This window comes from Salminus brasiliensis, chromosome 1 (genome assembly GCF_030463535.1).
Source record: "Salminus brasiliensis chromosome 1, fSalBra1.hap2, whole genome shotgun sequence".
Lineage (NCBI taxonomy): Eukaryota > Metazoa > Chordata > Actinopteri > Characiformes > Bryconidae > Salminus > Salminus brasiliensis.
Window position 1 is genome coordinate 68056118 of NC_132878.1, and position 15748 is coordinate 68071865.

Genomic DNA, 15748 nt, shown 5'->3' on the forward strand with positions numbered 1-15748 from the left:
GCACTTCAGAGCACACACTGCTAAGCACATAACCACTTTTGGTTCCATAAAGAAATTTGGTTCCTTTAAACTAATAAAGAACCTTTGCATCAAGAGACAGGTTTTTGGGTCTTTTAAAGATTATTCACACTTACACATTTCTATCACAAACATGCTTCCTTATGGAACCAAAAGTGGTTCTTCTAAAAGTGGCATCACTCAAAGAACCATTTGAAGCACCTTTATTTTTAAGAGTGTAGATGCCCCCAAATGTTTCTCACCAGGCAGATTTTATGAGCACTTTGGCCTTAATGTTTTAATAAGGCCAAAGATAAAGTGAGGTCTCAAAGTTGTTGCTGAGTTGGACACAAGTTGTGTCTGCAATGTTGCACAATTCCCACCTTGGGATGACACTGTGACAACATCGTGAACATTTATCTAAAGGACAACGATAAAAGATAAGATATGTTTCATCTTTATGCTGTTCATCAGATACGGAAACAAAAACAGTAGAAGTTGCTTTTAGTATGAAACGGGAAACCTCACCATGACGATACAAGAGGGTCATGTGTGTCCATGCACAAATACAAAAATAAATCTTTAGCACTATTAGGTTACTTTTATGTGTTCTTTTATATTGAATGATTTTATATTATATTTTGTATGGCTTCCTGTCCCTCATGCCCCTTCTGCCCCCACTCCAGACACTAGAGATCCTCATCACTAAAATACTAACCCATTGTGATGGATACACCAAAGAACTCACACAAGGGACACCTTCAATCTCAAAATGATTGAGGTTTATGGGTTGAACAAAATTTCATCAAATGTGAGGTTTATTCCTTTAGTTTGATGGGTGTGTCAGTGGGGTTACCCAATCAGCAGTGAGAGGCAGTGCACACCATGGGTTCTAATAAAGTCCTCTACAAATCAGCTGGGTGCATGCAACCCAGTGTCCAAAGGACCACCGTTTCTGTGCACCGTTTCTTCAGTTCGTAAAGTGTTGCTAGGGCAACACTTTGAGTAACTTCATCACCAGGGAGATTTGGAAGTCCAGTTCAGATGGGTTATATACCGGTGACAGTCTGGAGTTCACAGATGTGAGCAGAAAAACGGCTCCCGGAAATTTATTCTGACGTTTGAGTCTTAGGCAGGAAAGCATTTGCACTCGATCTGCCACTTTGGATAAGGCTCAGTTCAGTTCTTCAAACAAGGTGTTTGCAGGAGGGCTGGGTTTTGGCTGAAGTTTAGTCACAAGCCCAAATGAATACAGTCTTCTGTCTGAAGTCGTTGAACAGGGGTAAGCTCACTTCACATTTAATAGGTTCTAGTAAAGTTCTGAAATGAGTAATCACTTGGGATCCTAGGTGGAAGATCTCAAGTGGAGAAGGATTGTTGACTCTACACATCTGTTCCATAGAGTCGGGCAGAGGAATAAAAGTCTTTGTTTGCTGCTAAGTTGTAAGGGTCGGCTTCTAGACAGAGTTTACGTTGTCTCTCAGGGATTTTTCAGGTTTCATGTATGGGCTATGTGGCAGTAATGTGTTAATGGAAGGTTTGTTATGGTAAATGCAGGGGTAAGCATGAATATGATAAATGTACTGCTGATTTCACTGCTAAAACTGTGGTGTGGTGTGGTGTCAACAGCACTGTATATGGAGTGTGTGAGGTGCGAAGGAGGAGAAGGAGAAAGTGCAAAAGTACAAGGTCGAGCCTAGAGTTCTACATGCAGAAACAATATAGGGTGGTGGGTCCAGGGTCAATGGTCCTACAAACCTGGAAGACCAATGCAAGATGTTGTCATGAGTTTCAAGGGCTGCTATGCTTGCATAATGTATTCATTGGTGATGAGTAAAGAGAACTTTCTGGCACTTAAATTTATACTGCCATACTGTCTAGTGTCCATACTGCTCTGTGATCACATACACTCAGTCTCAGGAATGATCACAATTGCCTGACTAGTCTAGAGGGATTCTTAGATTTTCAGTGAAATGAAGCCTCATTGCTAAAGAATTTAAGAAGATTATACATGGATGGAAAATGTGCTGTTGAACCCCATTTACACCATGAGGATGAAGATTATAGGTCAAGCCACATAAAATTGCAAGAGTAAGCACACCCAAGACTCATTTAAACCACTTCAGGAGGTGGCCTGAGTCGCATTTAAGCCACAATATAGCACAATATAGCAACACATCCATCTCTCCAAAGCGCATTCAGCAACCAAAACCCCTCCCAGTACAACCAAATACCAGTAATAAGTGCAGCAAAACAAGCTAATTTGCATATTCCGTCCCACACAGTAATCAAATTTCAGTCCAACTAAGCGGAGACACATTTGACTACCCAGTATAAATCTGTATATACTAATCAGTATATGGCTAAAAACTTATCAGGATCAAATCACATTAAGTGACCAGGTGTGAACTGGCCTTGGTTGAAACTAAATTCTGTGCTGCCAGGCATTTACAGGTAGAACCTAGTCTTTACGAAATCTCATGTGTTCAGAATGATAAGCCTCTATCTGCAAGTAAAAAGTGTAAAACAAAGTCTAAGAGCTGCATTCATGATCTTAATATATAGGTTCTATATAGCAGTGGTCTCTAAACCTGATCCAGGAAGCCCACTGCCCTGCAAATAAGTGTGTTTCCTTTGTTTTGACCAGTCCACCGAAACTCAGTAAGCACTTGTTAATACACTAAATAACTGGGTCAGGTGTGCTCGTAACTGGGGAAGCACTAAAATGGGCAGGATAGGACCAGAGGACCAGAGTTGAGGACCACTGCTCTACTGAAAATGGATTTCTTGTGTTACAATAGTAATAGTGAAACAAGGTAATATTTTAAATGAAAAACGTCTCTGGGTGTCTCTGGGAATTGTTCTTTCCCACATCCCCTTAGTTTCTAGTGGTGCGTTCACCTGGAAACATCTCTACTTACATTCTGGTTACTGGGCCCATGCATAACCTACCATTTTCTTCCACAAACTGAACAAAAGAGGTTTGAATGGGGTTCTTTAATAGTGGAACCCTTTTTGGTACAACCTTTTACAAGCGGTTTTACGTGTATATGAAGAACCATTCATGTTGTCATGGTTCTATTATTACCTTCAGTAAAGAAACTTTACTTTACTTAACCAAGTCACTTAACTCCCTACTCGCCTACAACAGCAGACAGAACACCATAACTGATCGTTGTAAGATAGAACCTTATAACTTTATTGTACTGAGGAATGATAATAAAGATGAATCTAATCTAATCTAATGCCATCTTATTAGGCAACTTTCAAGAAGTAATGGTTTAATGTTTTTATTAGTACAGCGACAATAATCATTACTAATTGATTAATTATATGTAAATATATCTGATGATTCTGAGTGCTTAAAATGTATTGTTTTGACTTTTCATTTCTTTTCTCTATGTGAAAACTTATCACATTCTGGGATAATGATCTTATCATGGCTTTGATGGCTTTGAGTGATTACGGTTGTGTCTTTGGACTTGCTAATTCAGCTGACTGACTCAGATGCAAAGTACATTAAATATACACAAATAGTGGGACAGTCCTCTCCTCGCCTCAAGCAAAACAACAAGCAGGCTTGGAAATATAATAAAGTAAAATTTGCCTTGTTTTCGGGTGTTTTCCATTTCCTCCTCTACCGAAATGTTTTAAAGCATGTCTGAAAACATTTTAAAGGAATAGTTCCGAGGTTCAGTAGTTTTTTTATTCGTCTAAATTGTAGCCGATCAGCCAAGACATGTGTGGTGTCTGAGAATTTTCTCATTTAGTTTTACCATGGACCTACAAGGCTAACATAGCTAAGAAGATCAACTACTGTAAGCAGAAAAGCAAAAAAAAAAAAAAAATGTAAATGGATTTATTAATTTTGCAAACCTAATCCTTTAAAATCAATCCATTAAAGACTCTAAAAGACGGTAAAGCCAACTCTAAAGTGGTTGTTGGTGACTGAACTCTTATGGACTGCTTTCTACTGACTGAAATTCTGTGTCAGAAAAGGCCATTGTACAGAAATCAGCCAGGTAACACTCTGTGAGTAGAGTAACCTAAATTCATTCTCCAGTGAATGAATGGTGGTCATGCAATGAAATGATGATGGCTGTAAAAGAATGTAAAGATTCTTTAAAAATCTTTAACTTCCAAAGCAACCAGAGTAGAAGAACGGGTCACCAGTTAAAAAAACTACTTCTTCTAGTTCTGAGTATTTCCTAGACCTACTGTGGGACAATTTAGTCCATCAAGCTTATCTCAGCACAGGAACTGAAGTGTGTTAGACTTCTCCTTTTGGATCCTTTTGGTGTCAAATAAAACACTAAAGCTCCAACGTGTGAGGTGTAAGCTACATTATCTGAAAACACTTAGGAAAGTCTAAATTTGCCAGAACTGTCTTACAGTACACAGAACTGAGTAAAAAGGGCCAATTATCACACACTTCTGAAGAGATGATGTTGTTATGAACGACCCTGAAGCTGATAATCATACTCTACAGAATCTGTCAGTCAGCGCAGCCTGATATGCAGCATTATGCTCTTTTATTGCCAACTGTCCTTTTCTTCTCATCCCAGATAAGAGAAGGCCACATGTAACCTGGGTGCTGATAGGGGTTTTAGCTGATTATCAAGTGCAGGAACACAGTGTCATCCTGGGGTCAACATACACAGGCAGCTTGCTCTGGCTGTTTATCCACTTTTGTAATGTGAAAAAAACAGGAGAAAAAATGTATATGTATGTACAAATGCATGCCCTTGTTGCCCTTCTTATCGTGGCAAGAAAAAGAAAAAAACAGTGTCAGGTATCAAGCAGTGTATTTCATATATACTGGTGTAAACTTGGTGTAATAATTGGTTTCTGTGATGTAGTTTTTACAGGCATTAAACTCTTCAGATGTCTGCTTCCGTTCACCACTACTGTGAATATGTGAGAAATCAGTGGAAATACCCTTGATGGGTGTGCTCTGAAAAACACTAAAGCAGTGAACCTGACACCACTGTTTCGCTCTCTTTTCCGCTACCCCTCTCTCTCTCACACACACACATACACCAAACGTTTCTTCCTGTCACCTTTTATTACATGTCCGGGTACAAATTGGACACTACAAATCCTCCAGTCTCTGTCTCCTGCATTTTCACTCAATTTACCTGCCACCAGCAACCAACATGATTACAAGTCAGCATCACTGCTGTGCTCACAGTAGTCCACCGGCCCAGCAGTATGTGAACAGGCCTGGCCCTGTGGTCAGAAACTGGTCAGGGATGAATGGAGTAGAGGGGTCTGATAAACCATCTGTAACTGTAAAGCTTAATCTTCACTTTTGAATCCTTTTACTACTGTTGTGACTTTGGTCCCCTGTCCTACTTTACACTGCTCACTTGAAATGAACCTCTGTCCTATGACGCACACCGCAATGCACACTTTAGTATGGTACTGGTCAGACTGGACTCTTTCCAACAGTTGCTGCTGGTACAGATCGCATCACGGACTGTATGATAGGAGTACCTCATTCTTCTTCTACTGCATCCTTCTTCTTCTTCTTCTTCTTCTTCTTCTATCCATATTCTCCACAGAACCCTGTACACAGATACATACCCCCTATGTTCTGAATGCACTGCATACTATGGACTGAGGGACAGTTTCTTCCTGCAGTCAGACTGCTGAACTGATCTTCCTGACAGACTCTTCCACATTCAGACTGTACTGCTTGCTTACTTTCATCTGCCACACCCAGGTGTCCCTTCAGAAGACCTTCTTATTCTCCATCTACGTTCAACAGACACAGATCAACCAAACTGGGCCAGGTATTAAAATTATGCACTGCTCTCTCAATAGACTGGTACCTGATCCAACCTGGTCTCTCAGCCCTGTCAGTCTCTTTCAGCTTCTTTCTCATCCCCTTTGATCTGGAATGAGGAACATATTTTTCATACTTTCTGAATTTTGTTAAAACTGAAAAAAATGGAATACTAATTGGACTGCAGGTAAAATGTTCTATATTTATCTATAGGTTGAGGGACTGAGAGATATGCGACCTTCCCTGACATTCACAAACTAAACAACAATCTGTGGTAATGTTGATGTGGTTGTTTCAAAATATTAAACAGATATTATAGCAAAAAATATATAAAGATCTGTTCATGACATTGTTCGATTAATCTTATTCACCAGCTTCTTGTTCATATTTTGTCCGTCCACCTTAAATGTGTCAGCAGTAACACTCTGCCGCCTGTGCGCCAGTTTAGGGCTCAATGACGCAGTTTAAGGTGGAACGGGCAGCTCAACGAGCTGATGAATAAGAAGCCAACTTCAGCGTCGTAAAAAGAGGGGGGATAAGTAACACCCCCCAGTTTAAAGTGAAACTTAAATACGTTTCTTTAAACTGTTTAATAATGGTTCACTCCAGCAGCAGGAGTCGCGAGTCGGAGTCGACTCCAGAAAACCCCGAATCACCACTACTCGAGTCATGAATGCTGCATTGTCCAGCTTATTGTAGCACAGCAGCAATATATGTGTATATATATTATTACTATTAATAATAATAATAATAATAATAATAATAATAAAAAGCCAAAACAGCTGGAATAGAGCAGAACCAGCAGCGCCTCCCGCAGGTCCTAGCGCGCAACCGCCCCCCAAACTTCAAAGTGAATATTTTGGGGACTGATTTTTAACTGTAAGAAAGATCGATATATTCTAGGTTTAACTGACACACACACACATCTTAATTTGCTGGACACACCCTGCACTTTGCTGCACACTTCATGAAGAACATTGCTGCTAATCCTGTATTATCAGAAGTGCAGTATTCCTCTGTCACCGTGTGCGCGCTGCACTGTTGCTGTCTGTTCATTGTGCCTACTGTCTGTCGCATTTACCCTGTTTACTGTACTGTTCTTGCTCTGTTTGCACACTTGCAGCTTCGTTTGCACTGATGTTGCACTTGTGTTGCAGACTTGTGTAATGTTAATGCTCCGTGTCGCACCACGGACAGCCTGGAGGAACGTCATTTCGCTCCACTGGGTACCGGTACACAGCTGAAACGACAGCCAAGGCCTCGTAACTCGACTTGGCTTGACTTGAAAAGTGATCAAGGCGGACATTAACGCGCATGCGCACACAGGGATACGCGTTCTTTCGGACGACTATTTTAGTCGCAGCACCGGAAGTGACAAGGGCTGCGGAACAGCTGAGCGCAATATCAACAACAAAACGGCGAGAGAAAAGAGGAGAGTAGGGGAAAAGACAGCAAAACACGAATAAAGAGAGGTCGAGAGAGATCAGAAGAGACGTGGAGACAGAAGAGGGGGAGGATTCAGATCTGCTGAAGCGAGACTTCAGCTTGAAACCAGCGGATTCGGCGACAAACAGCAGAAAAAGGTGAGACGTCAGTAGACAGAGCAGGAGCCAGCCCGGGGCTGCTGTGTTAAACACACACTCCAGTGCGCTTTCTGTGGAAGTACAGTGAACGATATCATATAGCATCTACTAAAGTTATACTTGTGCTTACATCCATCCATGTTTTATCTAAGTAGCTACTCTTACTGTCGTCGTTGTGTGAAAGTAAACAGTTCAAAAACAGTAGCCTGTCGTGGAGGTAATGTGGCTCAATGTGGTCATTAATCCTTCAAACAGTCTGTTATTGCTGAACCTGACTAAAGAAGTCCAGCAAATATTAAAGCATGAGACACACACAGCACTCAGTTTGCTCTGTAACCCATCTGTTGATGATGTTGTCTGGTCCTCTCATGGATTATCTGCTGCCCAACGTTCAGTACTGTAAAACTGTGCTGTCTTGCAGTTGAAAGAAACGGCTGAAACACTGCGGTTGATCTGTTAGGTTTGAATCACCCATTACATCATCTATTAAACCACGTGTTTAATTAATATTATATATTGATTTGATTATGGTTATTGTTTTAAATAAAATGAACAATAGAAATGTAGTGCTATGTATCTGTGAATATATTCAATTGATGAATGCTGCATTGTCCTGCTGTTCAATCAAGAAAAGATTACTGTAGCATAGCATCAAAAACCAAAGGCAAAAAAATTATTAAATGAAATAATAATAATAATTATAAAAAGCTAATAAAATTCATAGAGTGCAAAATGAACACAAACCGGCACCAAGTTGCATTGTTGGGCACATTGTGCTAATTGGTATCTGCTAGCTTCCGTTCAGTGTTTGCAACATTAATACATTTGTAAAATTCAGTTTCTTTTAGCTTAATACTAATGATACCAGTACAGCTTTGCAAAAAAAGGTTGTATCTGTTGTGTGCAGTGTACACAGCTGTACAAAAACAGCAACTGGACAGACATTATTCTAGATTACATCCATGGGAATGACAGTAGTAGTAACTGATTACAGTAAAATATCAGTCTATGATTGAATATTATAACAGGCCTGATTGTTGCACATATAGTTAAAGTCAAAACAGCTGGATGCTTGTTACTAACACATAATGTTTATTTTTTATCTTACTTTGTGCTTGCCTGAATGAACAACTGATATTTAATGCATTGGTAGACTAAACTAAGTACTTAATTTATTTTTTTATTTATTTTTTATTGTCGCTGGAAGTGCAATGGGCCGCATCTTTCTCGACCACATCGGAGGCACCCGTCTCTTCTCCTGTGCCAACTGTGACACCATTCTAACCAACCGCTCTGAACTCATCTCCACACGCTTCACTGGAGCGACGGGCCGCGCTTTCCTCTTCAACAAGGTGACATTTAGATGCTCATCTGTAGTAAACTTCGATTTGGGAGTGGTATTGGCTGATGCTCAAGATTCCAATATCCAGTATAGATAAAGTGAGATCACAGCATTTCTGAGTTTCACAGTTATGTTTTGCTTTAGCATTGATTCAGATTTATTTGTTCAGTGCTTTTCATAGTCTTTACAACAATCTGAGTCTGAGCCTCTTATGAGCAAGCCTACTGGGCTGATGGAGACTAGAAAATACTGCCTCAGTATGAGAAGAAGAAGAAGAAGAATCAGTCCCTTGTTAATAAAATGACATAGTTGTGCCTCATAAGGTCAATCACAGTAAGAAGCTTAGTGACTTCACATTGTGTCCAGAGGTCACTTGCCTGGACACCATGATGTTTGCTGACTCACGTTTTCTTCTTTGGCCAGGTGGTAAATCTGCAGTACAGCGAAGTGCAGGACCGAGTGATGCTGACCGGCAGACACATGGTACGGGATGTCAGCTGCAAAAACTGCAACAGCAAGCTGGGATGGATCTACGAGTTCGCCACAGAGGACAGCCAGCGCTACAAAGAGGGGCGAGTGATTTTGGAGAGGGCTCTGGTGAGAGAAAGCGAAGGCTTTGAGGAACATGTGCCCTCAGATGCCTCCTGAGGATTTCTCCAATCCACACGCAGCTCATTTCCGTCACCACCTTGTCCGTCACCGCTCTGAACAACGCATCCGCTTCTCAGTTGCAGGTCTTGTCTGGCTTAGAGACTGAGAAAAAAATCAAAATCAAACCAGCAGCCCCTCTATGGCTTGATAGTTGCCACTGTCAGCCACAGTATGTTGACATTCCTTTGAAATCTATTCCTGATAGTTGGCTTCAGTAAATAGAGGTTATATACAGATTTCTGAACTGAAGGATGCATTTAATAGATCAGAAGAGCATGATGGCAAACTTGCACCCAGGCTGATGAACAGGTCTTCAATTTGTTTTCCTATCCAGCCCCATAAGAAATGAGACTGATACGGGTGAAGAAATGGACTTAATGAATATAATATAATAACATGTAAATGCTATTATATTGAGTGTGGCATTTTATTCAGCATTATTCTTTTTTCATAGATTACCTGCTTTTAGTTGAGTAACTTGAGTTTTCCTTTTTTCTTTTTCATAAGGTATAAGATACACTCATGTGTTTATTTGATCTTAATAAAGTGAATGGTCTTGCTTGAGCAATAAAACCTTTTCTGACACAGTACTGAAAAATCTGTAATAATTCATAGTTCATAATCATCTGAAAAACCATATAGTCATATTCATAGTCATGCCATACATGCTTTCACTTTACATCATCTGTGTAATGTTATTATGCTTTTTACACAGCCAGCACATAAACCTGGCTGCAAAACACAGCATAGGCCTCAGTCCTGTAGGCAAGACTGTTGCGCAGTTTTTTTTTCTTTTTAGCTCTGTGCATTACAGCAGTGGTGTTATGGAGGTGCTGGAGAAATGTGGCACTACTGCCATCTTGCGGTTGCCTTGTTTTTGACCATGAACAAAACCTTTTGATTAAAGACAGATAAACAAATTGAATTATTTGTTTTTAATCTAATTCAGTTCTGAATTGGAGAAAAAAAACTCACAAGTTTACATACCCCGCCAGAATTTTTGCTTTTTTCAGAGAATATGATAACACAAAAACTTTTTGATTTGTGATTGGGTGAAGCCATTTATTGTCAAACAACTGTGTTTTCTCTTTTTAAATCATAATGACAACCAAAAACTTGCAAATGACCCTGATCAAAAGTTTACATACCCTGGTGATTTTGGCCTGATAACATGCACAGAAGTCCTCACCTGTGACCTGTTTGCTTGTAATCAGTGTGTGTGGGATAAAAGCTGAGTGAGTTTCTGGGATTCAGACAGACATCCAGCCACTGACGTTTCTGGATTGTGAGTCATGAGGAAAGCAAAAGAATTGTCAACGGAGCTACAGGAAAAGGTAGTTGAACTATATAAAACAGGAAAGGGATACAAAAAGATGTCCAAGGAATTGATAACGCCAGTCAGCAGTGTTCAAACTGTTTCCATTAACGAATGGAAAATCAGGGGCTCTGTAAAAACTAGCGGTGTGGCTGTTTCAAGATGCACAATAAGGAGGCACTTGAAGAAAAATGGGCTGACGGTCAAGTCACCAGAAGAAAGCCATTACTGTGCAAATGCCACAAAGTATCTCGCCTACAACAGCCAAACAGCACAGAGACAACTTCTGGAACAAGGTCATTTGGAGTGATGAAACCAAAATTGAACTTTTTGGCCACAACCATAAACGCTACATTTGGAGAGGTGTCAACAAGGCCTATGATGAAAGGAACACCATTCCTACTGTAAAGCACGGAGGTGGATCGCTGATGTTTTAGGGATGTGTGAGCTGATGAAGATGAAGGAAAGACAAATGCAGCACGTTATCAGCAAATACTGGAGGCAAATTTGCACTCATCAGCCTGGAAGCTGCTGAGTGCATACTTGGACATTCCAAAGTGACAACGATCCAAAACACCAGGCCAAGTCTACCTGTCATCGGCTACAGCAGAACAAAGTGAAGGTTCTGGAGTGGCCATCTCAGTCTCGTGACCTCAATATTATTGAGCCACTCTGGGGAGATCTGAAGCGCGGACAGAAATTATGGTACCCTTAACTTAATATTTTGTTGCACAACCTTTTGAGGCAATCACTGCAATCCAAACGATTCCTGTAACTGTCAATGAGACTTCTGCACCTCTCAGCAGGTATTTTGGCCCACTCCTCATAAGCAAACTGCTCCAGTTGTCTCAGGTTTGAAGGGTGCCTTTTTTCAGAAGGCATGTTTCAGCTCCTACCAAAGATGCTCAGTGGGATTTAGGTCAGGGCTCATAGAAGGCCACTTCAGAATAGTTTTCCTCTTCTCCCTTCTTGGGATTTCATTGTACCCTGCACAGATTCAAGACACCCTGTGCCAGATGCAGCAAAGCAGCCCCAGAACATAACAGAGCCTCCTCCATGTTTTACAGTAGGGACAAAGTTCACCTTTAATCTCTTTAGAAGTTTTTATGGGCTCTTTTGTTACCATTCGTATTATCCGTTTGATTTGTCATCAATTTTCCTCCTGTGGCCACGTCCAGGGAGGTTGGCTACAGTCCCATGGATCTTAAATTTCTGAATAATATGTGCAACTGTAGTCACAGGAACATCAAGCTGCTTGGAGATGGTCTTATAACCTTTACCTTTAACATGCTTGTCTATAATTATCTTTCTAATCTCCTGAGACAACTCTTTCCTTCGCTTCCTCCGGTCCATGTTGAGTGTGGTACACACCATGTCACCAAACAGCACAGTGACTACCTGTAGCCCCATATATAGGCCCACTGACTGATCACAAGATTATAGACACCTGTGATGCTAATTAGTGGACACACCTTGATTTAACATGTCCCTTTGGTCACATTATTTTCAGGGGTACCATGATTTCTGTCCAGGCCTGTTTAATGAGTTTACTTTCTAAAATAATTCTGTTGAAGCATGGTTCAAAATCAATGTCAGATTTTCATTTGTTCATTTTCATAGAAATTTTAAAGTCAGAAATACACTAGCTATTGACTCTCAAAAACTTATCTTCTGATGATGATGTGGATGCTCTTTAGTTTCCTCTAGTTTAAAAGAGCTTTTTGGTGTAGGAGACTGTCCTCACAACATCCCCTCTTCATTTGTAATTTCTCAAAGGATAAAGCAATACTTTTAGGATGTCAATATGCCTTCCTTTATTACGTGTCTTCTTCAAGACATTATAATAGGAATCTGAATGCGCAATGACCTTGAAAAATTGCAGTGTTAAACAATCTTAGACTTCCCTAAAAAGGCCCTTTCCCCCACATTAGTAGTTAAGTGCTGCCTAACTTTGTACTATTGCAAATATTGCAGTGGACTTAAATGTCAACAAAAATGTTGGAAAATTGACCAATAGTGTATATATTTTAGAAAGTTTAGCAAATTTATTATAAAGGAAAAACTAAAACATTGCAGTCACATAAGTATTCAGACCTTTTACTCTGTACATTTGGCTCTTGGGTCAGGGCTCTAGCTGGGCCACTCAAAGACATTCACAGAGTTGTCCCTAAGCCACTCCTGTGTTGTCTTGGCTGTTTGCTTAGGGTCATTGTCTTGTTGGACTGGTCCAAGACTTTACTAATAAATTACTATAATCATTTGCTAATTCTTAAATCTAATCTTTACATGAATGATGCTCAGATTTGACCTTCTAATCAACTACAGAACCTAGAAGTGGTCTTTGATAGCGTGAACATTCCTAAAACCTGCAAAGCCCAGGCTGTTCTTTCACACTCTCTTGATGAGAAACTGATTTTATTTCATGCAGGTCAATAAGTAAAAAAACTGTAATGCTTTGTAGAAGCTGAGTTCTCACCTTCACTTTAGCTCGTTCTCATATTGACCCTGTTCTCAAAGAGCTACACTGCCTTCCTGCCTGTACTCGTATTGATTTTACAACTTAAACTCTGATTTCAAATGTAATCATTTATTATTATTATTATTGTTGTTGTTGTTGTTGTTGTTGTTATTATTTGTATTTACAAAGAATGTATTATTATTTTTATTTTTATTATTAAAAATAATATTTGAATGAATGTGGTGTTGCACCACCTGTCAAACCTGAACACTTCTGTTCTAAAATTATTTTATACCATATAAAAGCTATGAAACAAATATGAATAGATTGCTGCATATACAAAACATGCCATATAAAAATTATTTACTATTTACTATTTAAATCTTAGTTTTCCAATCCCTTATTTTGTCTGGTGATTTTAAAAGTGATTGTCTTTATTTTAGGAAGATAAATCAGGGTCGTCTTTAAAGTGACATATATAGATTTCAATTCTAACAACATTTCATAAGTGCTTTATTATTATCAATGAAAAATCCGACAGGACTGCACAGAGTGCAGATACCTAACACAAAGTGTGTAAACACTCTGGGCACTAAAAAACATATATGGTTATGATCCAGGTTTCCTACAAAGAAGTTGCAATTGCTAAATCAATCAATCAATCAATCAATAAGCTGTGTATGTACAGGACATTCTCTGGTATGGCAACACAGTGGACTGAGCTGGCATTGGTCCATTCCATTGTTCACATAATAGATTTACCAAACAAAGCAACTGGTTATAACAATTCAGTGAACAACAATTTTCTGATTATGCAAGCTGATGAGGGCCTTACTGCTTTTACTGTTCTTACTGTTGATCAGCTTGGCTCACTCCCCTGAATGTGTGGTTTCTCTGGTGATGTATAATTTTTTGCAGTCAGGTGTTTGACAAAGGACAGCTTTTAGATCTTCTGCTTGCTAAAAGAATTTGACATTTGTCTCTCTGATGGTGTACCATTTTGGCTGACAGAGTGGTAAACCAAGTCCTGAGGACAACCCAAGTGAACCCCAACAAGGCACAACGTTTCTGACTTTTCAAGTTGATTTTAAGTAACATAAACTTGCAAAAGTTACACAATGTAAGAGAAGTAAAATATTTGTATAATTTTATTCAGATTAAAGAATATTCAGATTGTTTACTACAGAAAGGTCTGAAATCAGGATTACTGAACCAATAATAAACAGTTAATAAACTGAAACCTGTCAGTACAGGATTTTAATGTAGGGGGCTTTGTAGGAATCTTTAGTGATGTTCAGTGAGGGAGTGTAACAGCTTTTGTCTCTGGATGGTTTTAAACACTGCTAGAGCAGGGGCAAAGGCTTCTAAAACTAGCCTTTCACAGCGCTGTAGAACCTTATCAAAAGAATTAGCCTCAATCACCCTTTCTTCCTGGTTCATTATAACTAGTCCTTCCTTAATACCACACACCCACAAATGATACTCAAGCGAAAATGTTATCGGCTTCGGGAGCTTGCTGGCAGTTTTACTCTGGGATGTTTTCTCTTGGGAGTCATGAGTGATAATAACTTGTCTATTTCCAGTTTGTGGGTCCGTATAGATCATGATGTCTTCTGCAATAAACCATGGGTACTCACTGTGTTCTACTACATTTTCAAATGAGATGCAGTCGGTCACTTTCTTAACTCCTTCTTCAACGTTTTCCTCACTGCTGCATTTCTTCTTTGCCCATTCGTACAGCAGCTGCCTCTCTTTAGACTTCCTTGCTGTTTGTGGTAAAGCATTTGCTGTGCTTGGCTCACCAGGCTCCTGTGTGCCCATGCCGTCCTTCTCTAATGGTGTCGCACCTTCATGCTGCATTTGGGCACGTGATCCACTCTGGTGAAACTCAGCTGGTGTTTGCTTTAGGAGGTCAGATCTGCTATACTCTTCTTGGCATGGCATGTTTGTGCTCTCAGACTTGGGGTCAGGATTACATTTCATTTGTTGGTCTTCACTTTGCATGTTTGGTTTAGACCCAGTCCCCTGCATCTCTGCAGTGGTTCCCTTCAGTGATGCATAGTCGGGAACAGACTGGTGGCTTTTTTTAGGCATGGGATTATTTGGCAGCTTGCCTCTGCCCCGAAAAAATATTTCTAGTGTACATTTAGGGAATACTGCACCCTCAGTTTTTTCAAAAAATGCAGTAAGATCTTTGTTACTCTCAATCTTCTTGACATCGGCAGCATTGAAACATAAACTTTTCTTCAGCTTCTTTTTCTTCAGTTCTTCCTTCAGCTCCTCCAAACTTGCAGTTTGGAGTTTTTTTTTCAACTCATCCATCAGGTTTTGGCTGTTTTCAGCTTCTGACACCCATTTTTCCAGTTTGGTGAAAGTGAGAGTCTTGAGACCTGTTTAAGATTCAGAAACACTGACTGTTCCACTGATTGATTAAATGCAGGTCCTGTTGAGGAAACAACTGCTTGTATAAAACACTATAGATGAAACTTCATCTGTAAAATAGTTCATGTTCATATTCAAATACTTCATAGTAATAGATTGGCTAAATATGCAGCTGTTCACAGTACAGTTCACAGAAAGGCTATAATGCATTTATTTTATTTAAAAGAACTTA

At 39.8% G+C, this 15748-nt stretch overlaps 1 protein-coding gene across 1 annotated transcript; it reads left to right on the forward strand.

Annotated features, from left to right (window-relative positions):
* The first annotated feature begins 7137 nt into the window (after positions 1 to 7137).
* On the forward strand, positions 7138 to 10249 carry ypel5 (yippee-like 5). Its single transcript, XM_072656670.1, has 3 exons — positions 7138 to 7368; positions 8576 to 8720; positions 9134 to 10249. Exons 2-3 carry the CDS (start codon positions 8580 to 8582, stop codon positions 9356 to 9358), a joined length of 366 nt encoding a protein of 121 aa, XP_072512771.1. The 5' UTR covers positions 7138 to 7368; positions 8576 to 8579; the 3' UTR covers positions 9359 to 10249.
* Positions 10250 to 15748: the final 5499 nt, after the last annotated feature.

Bases quoted from the DNA above. Each gene is read 5' to 3' on its own strand.
- ypel5 (XM_072656670.1), top strand. From the start codon at position 8,580: ATGGGCCGCATCTTTCTCGACCACATCGGAGGCACCCGTCTCTTCTCC. The intron at 8,721-9,133 runs GTGACATTTAGA...TTCTTTGGCCAG, and splicing joins GCGCTTTCCTCTTCAACAAG to GTGGTAAATCTGCAGTACAG.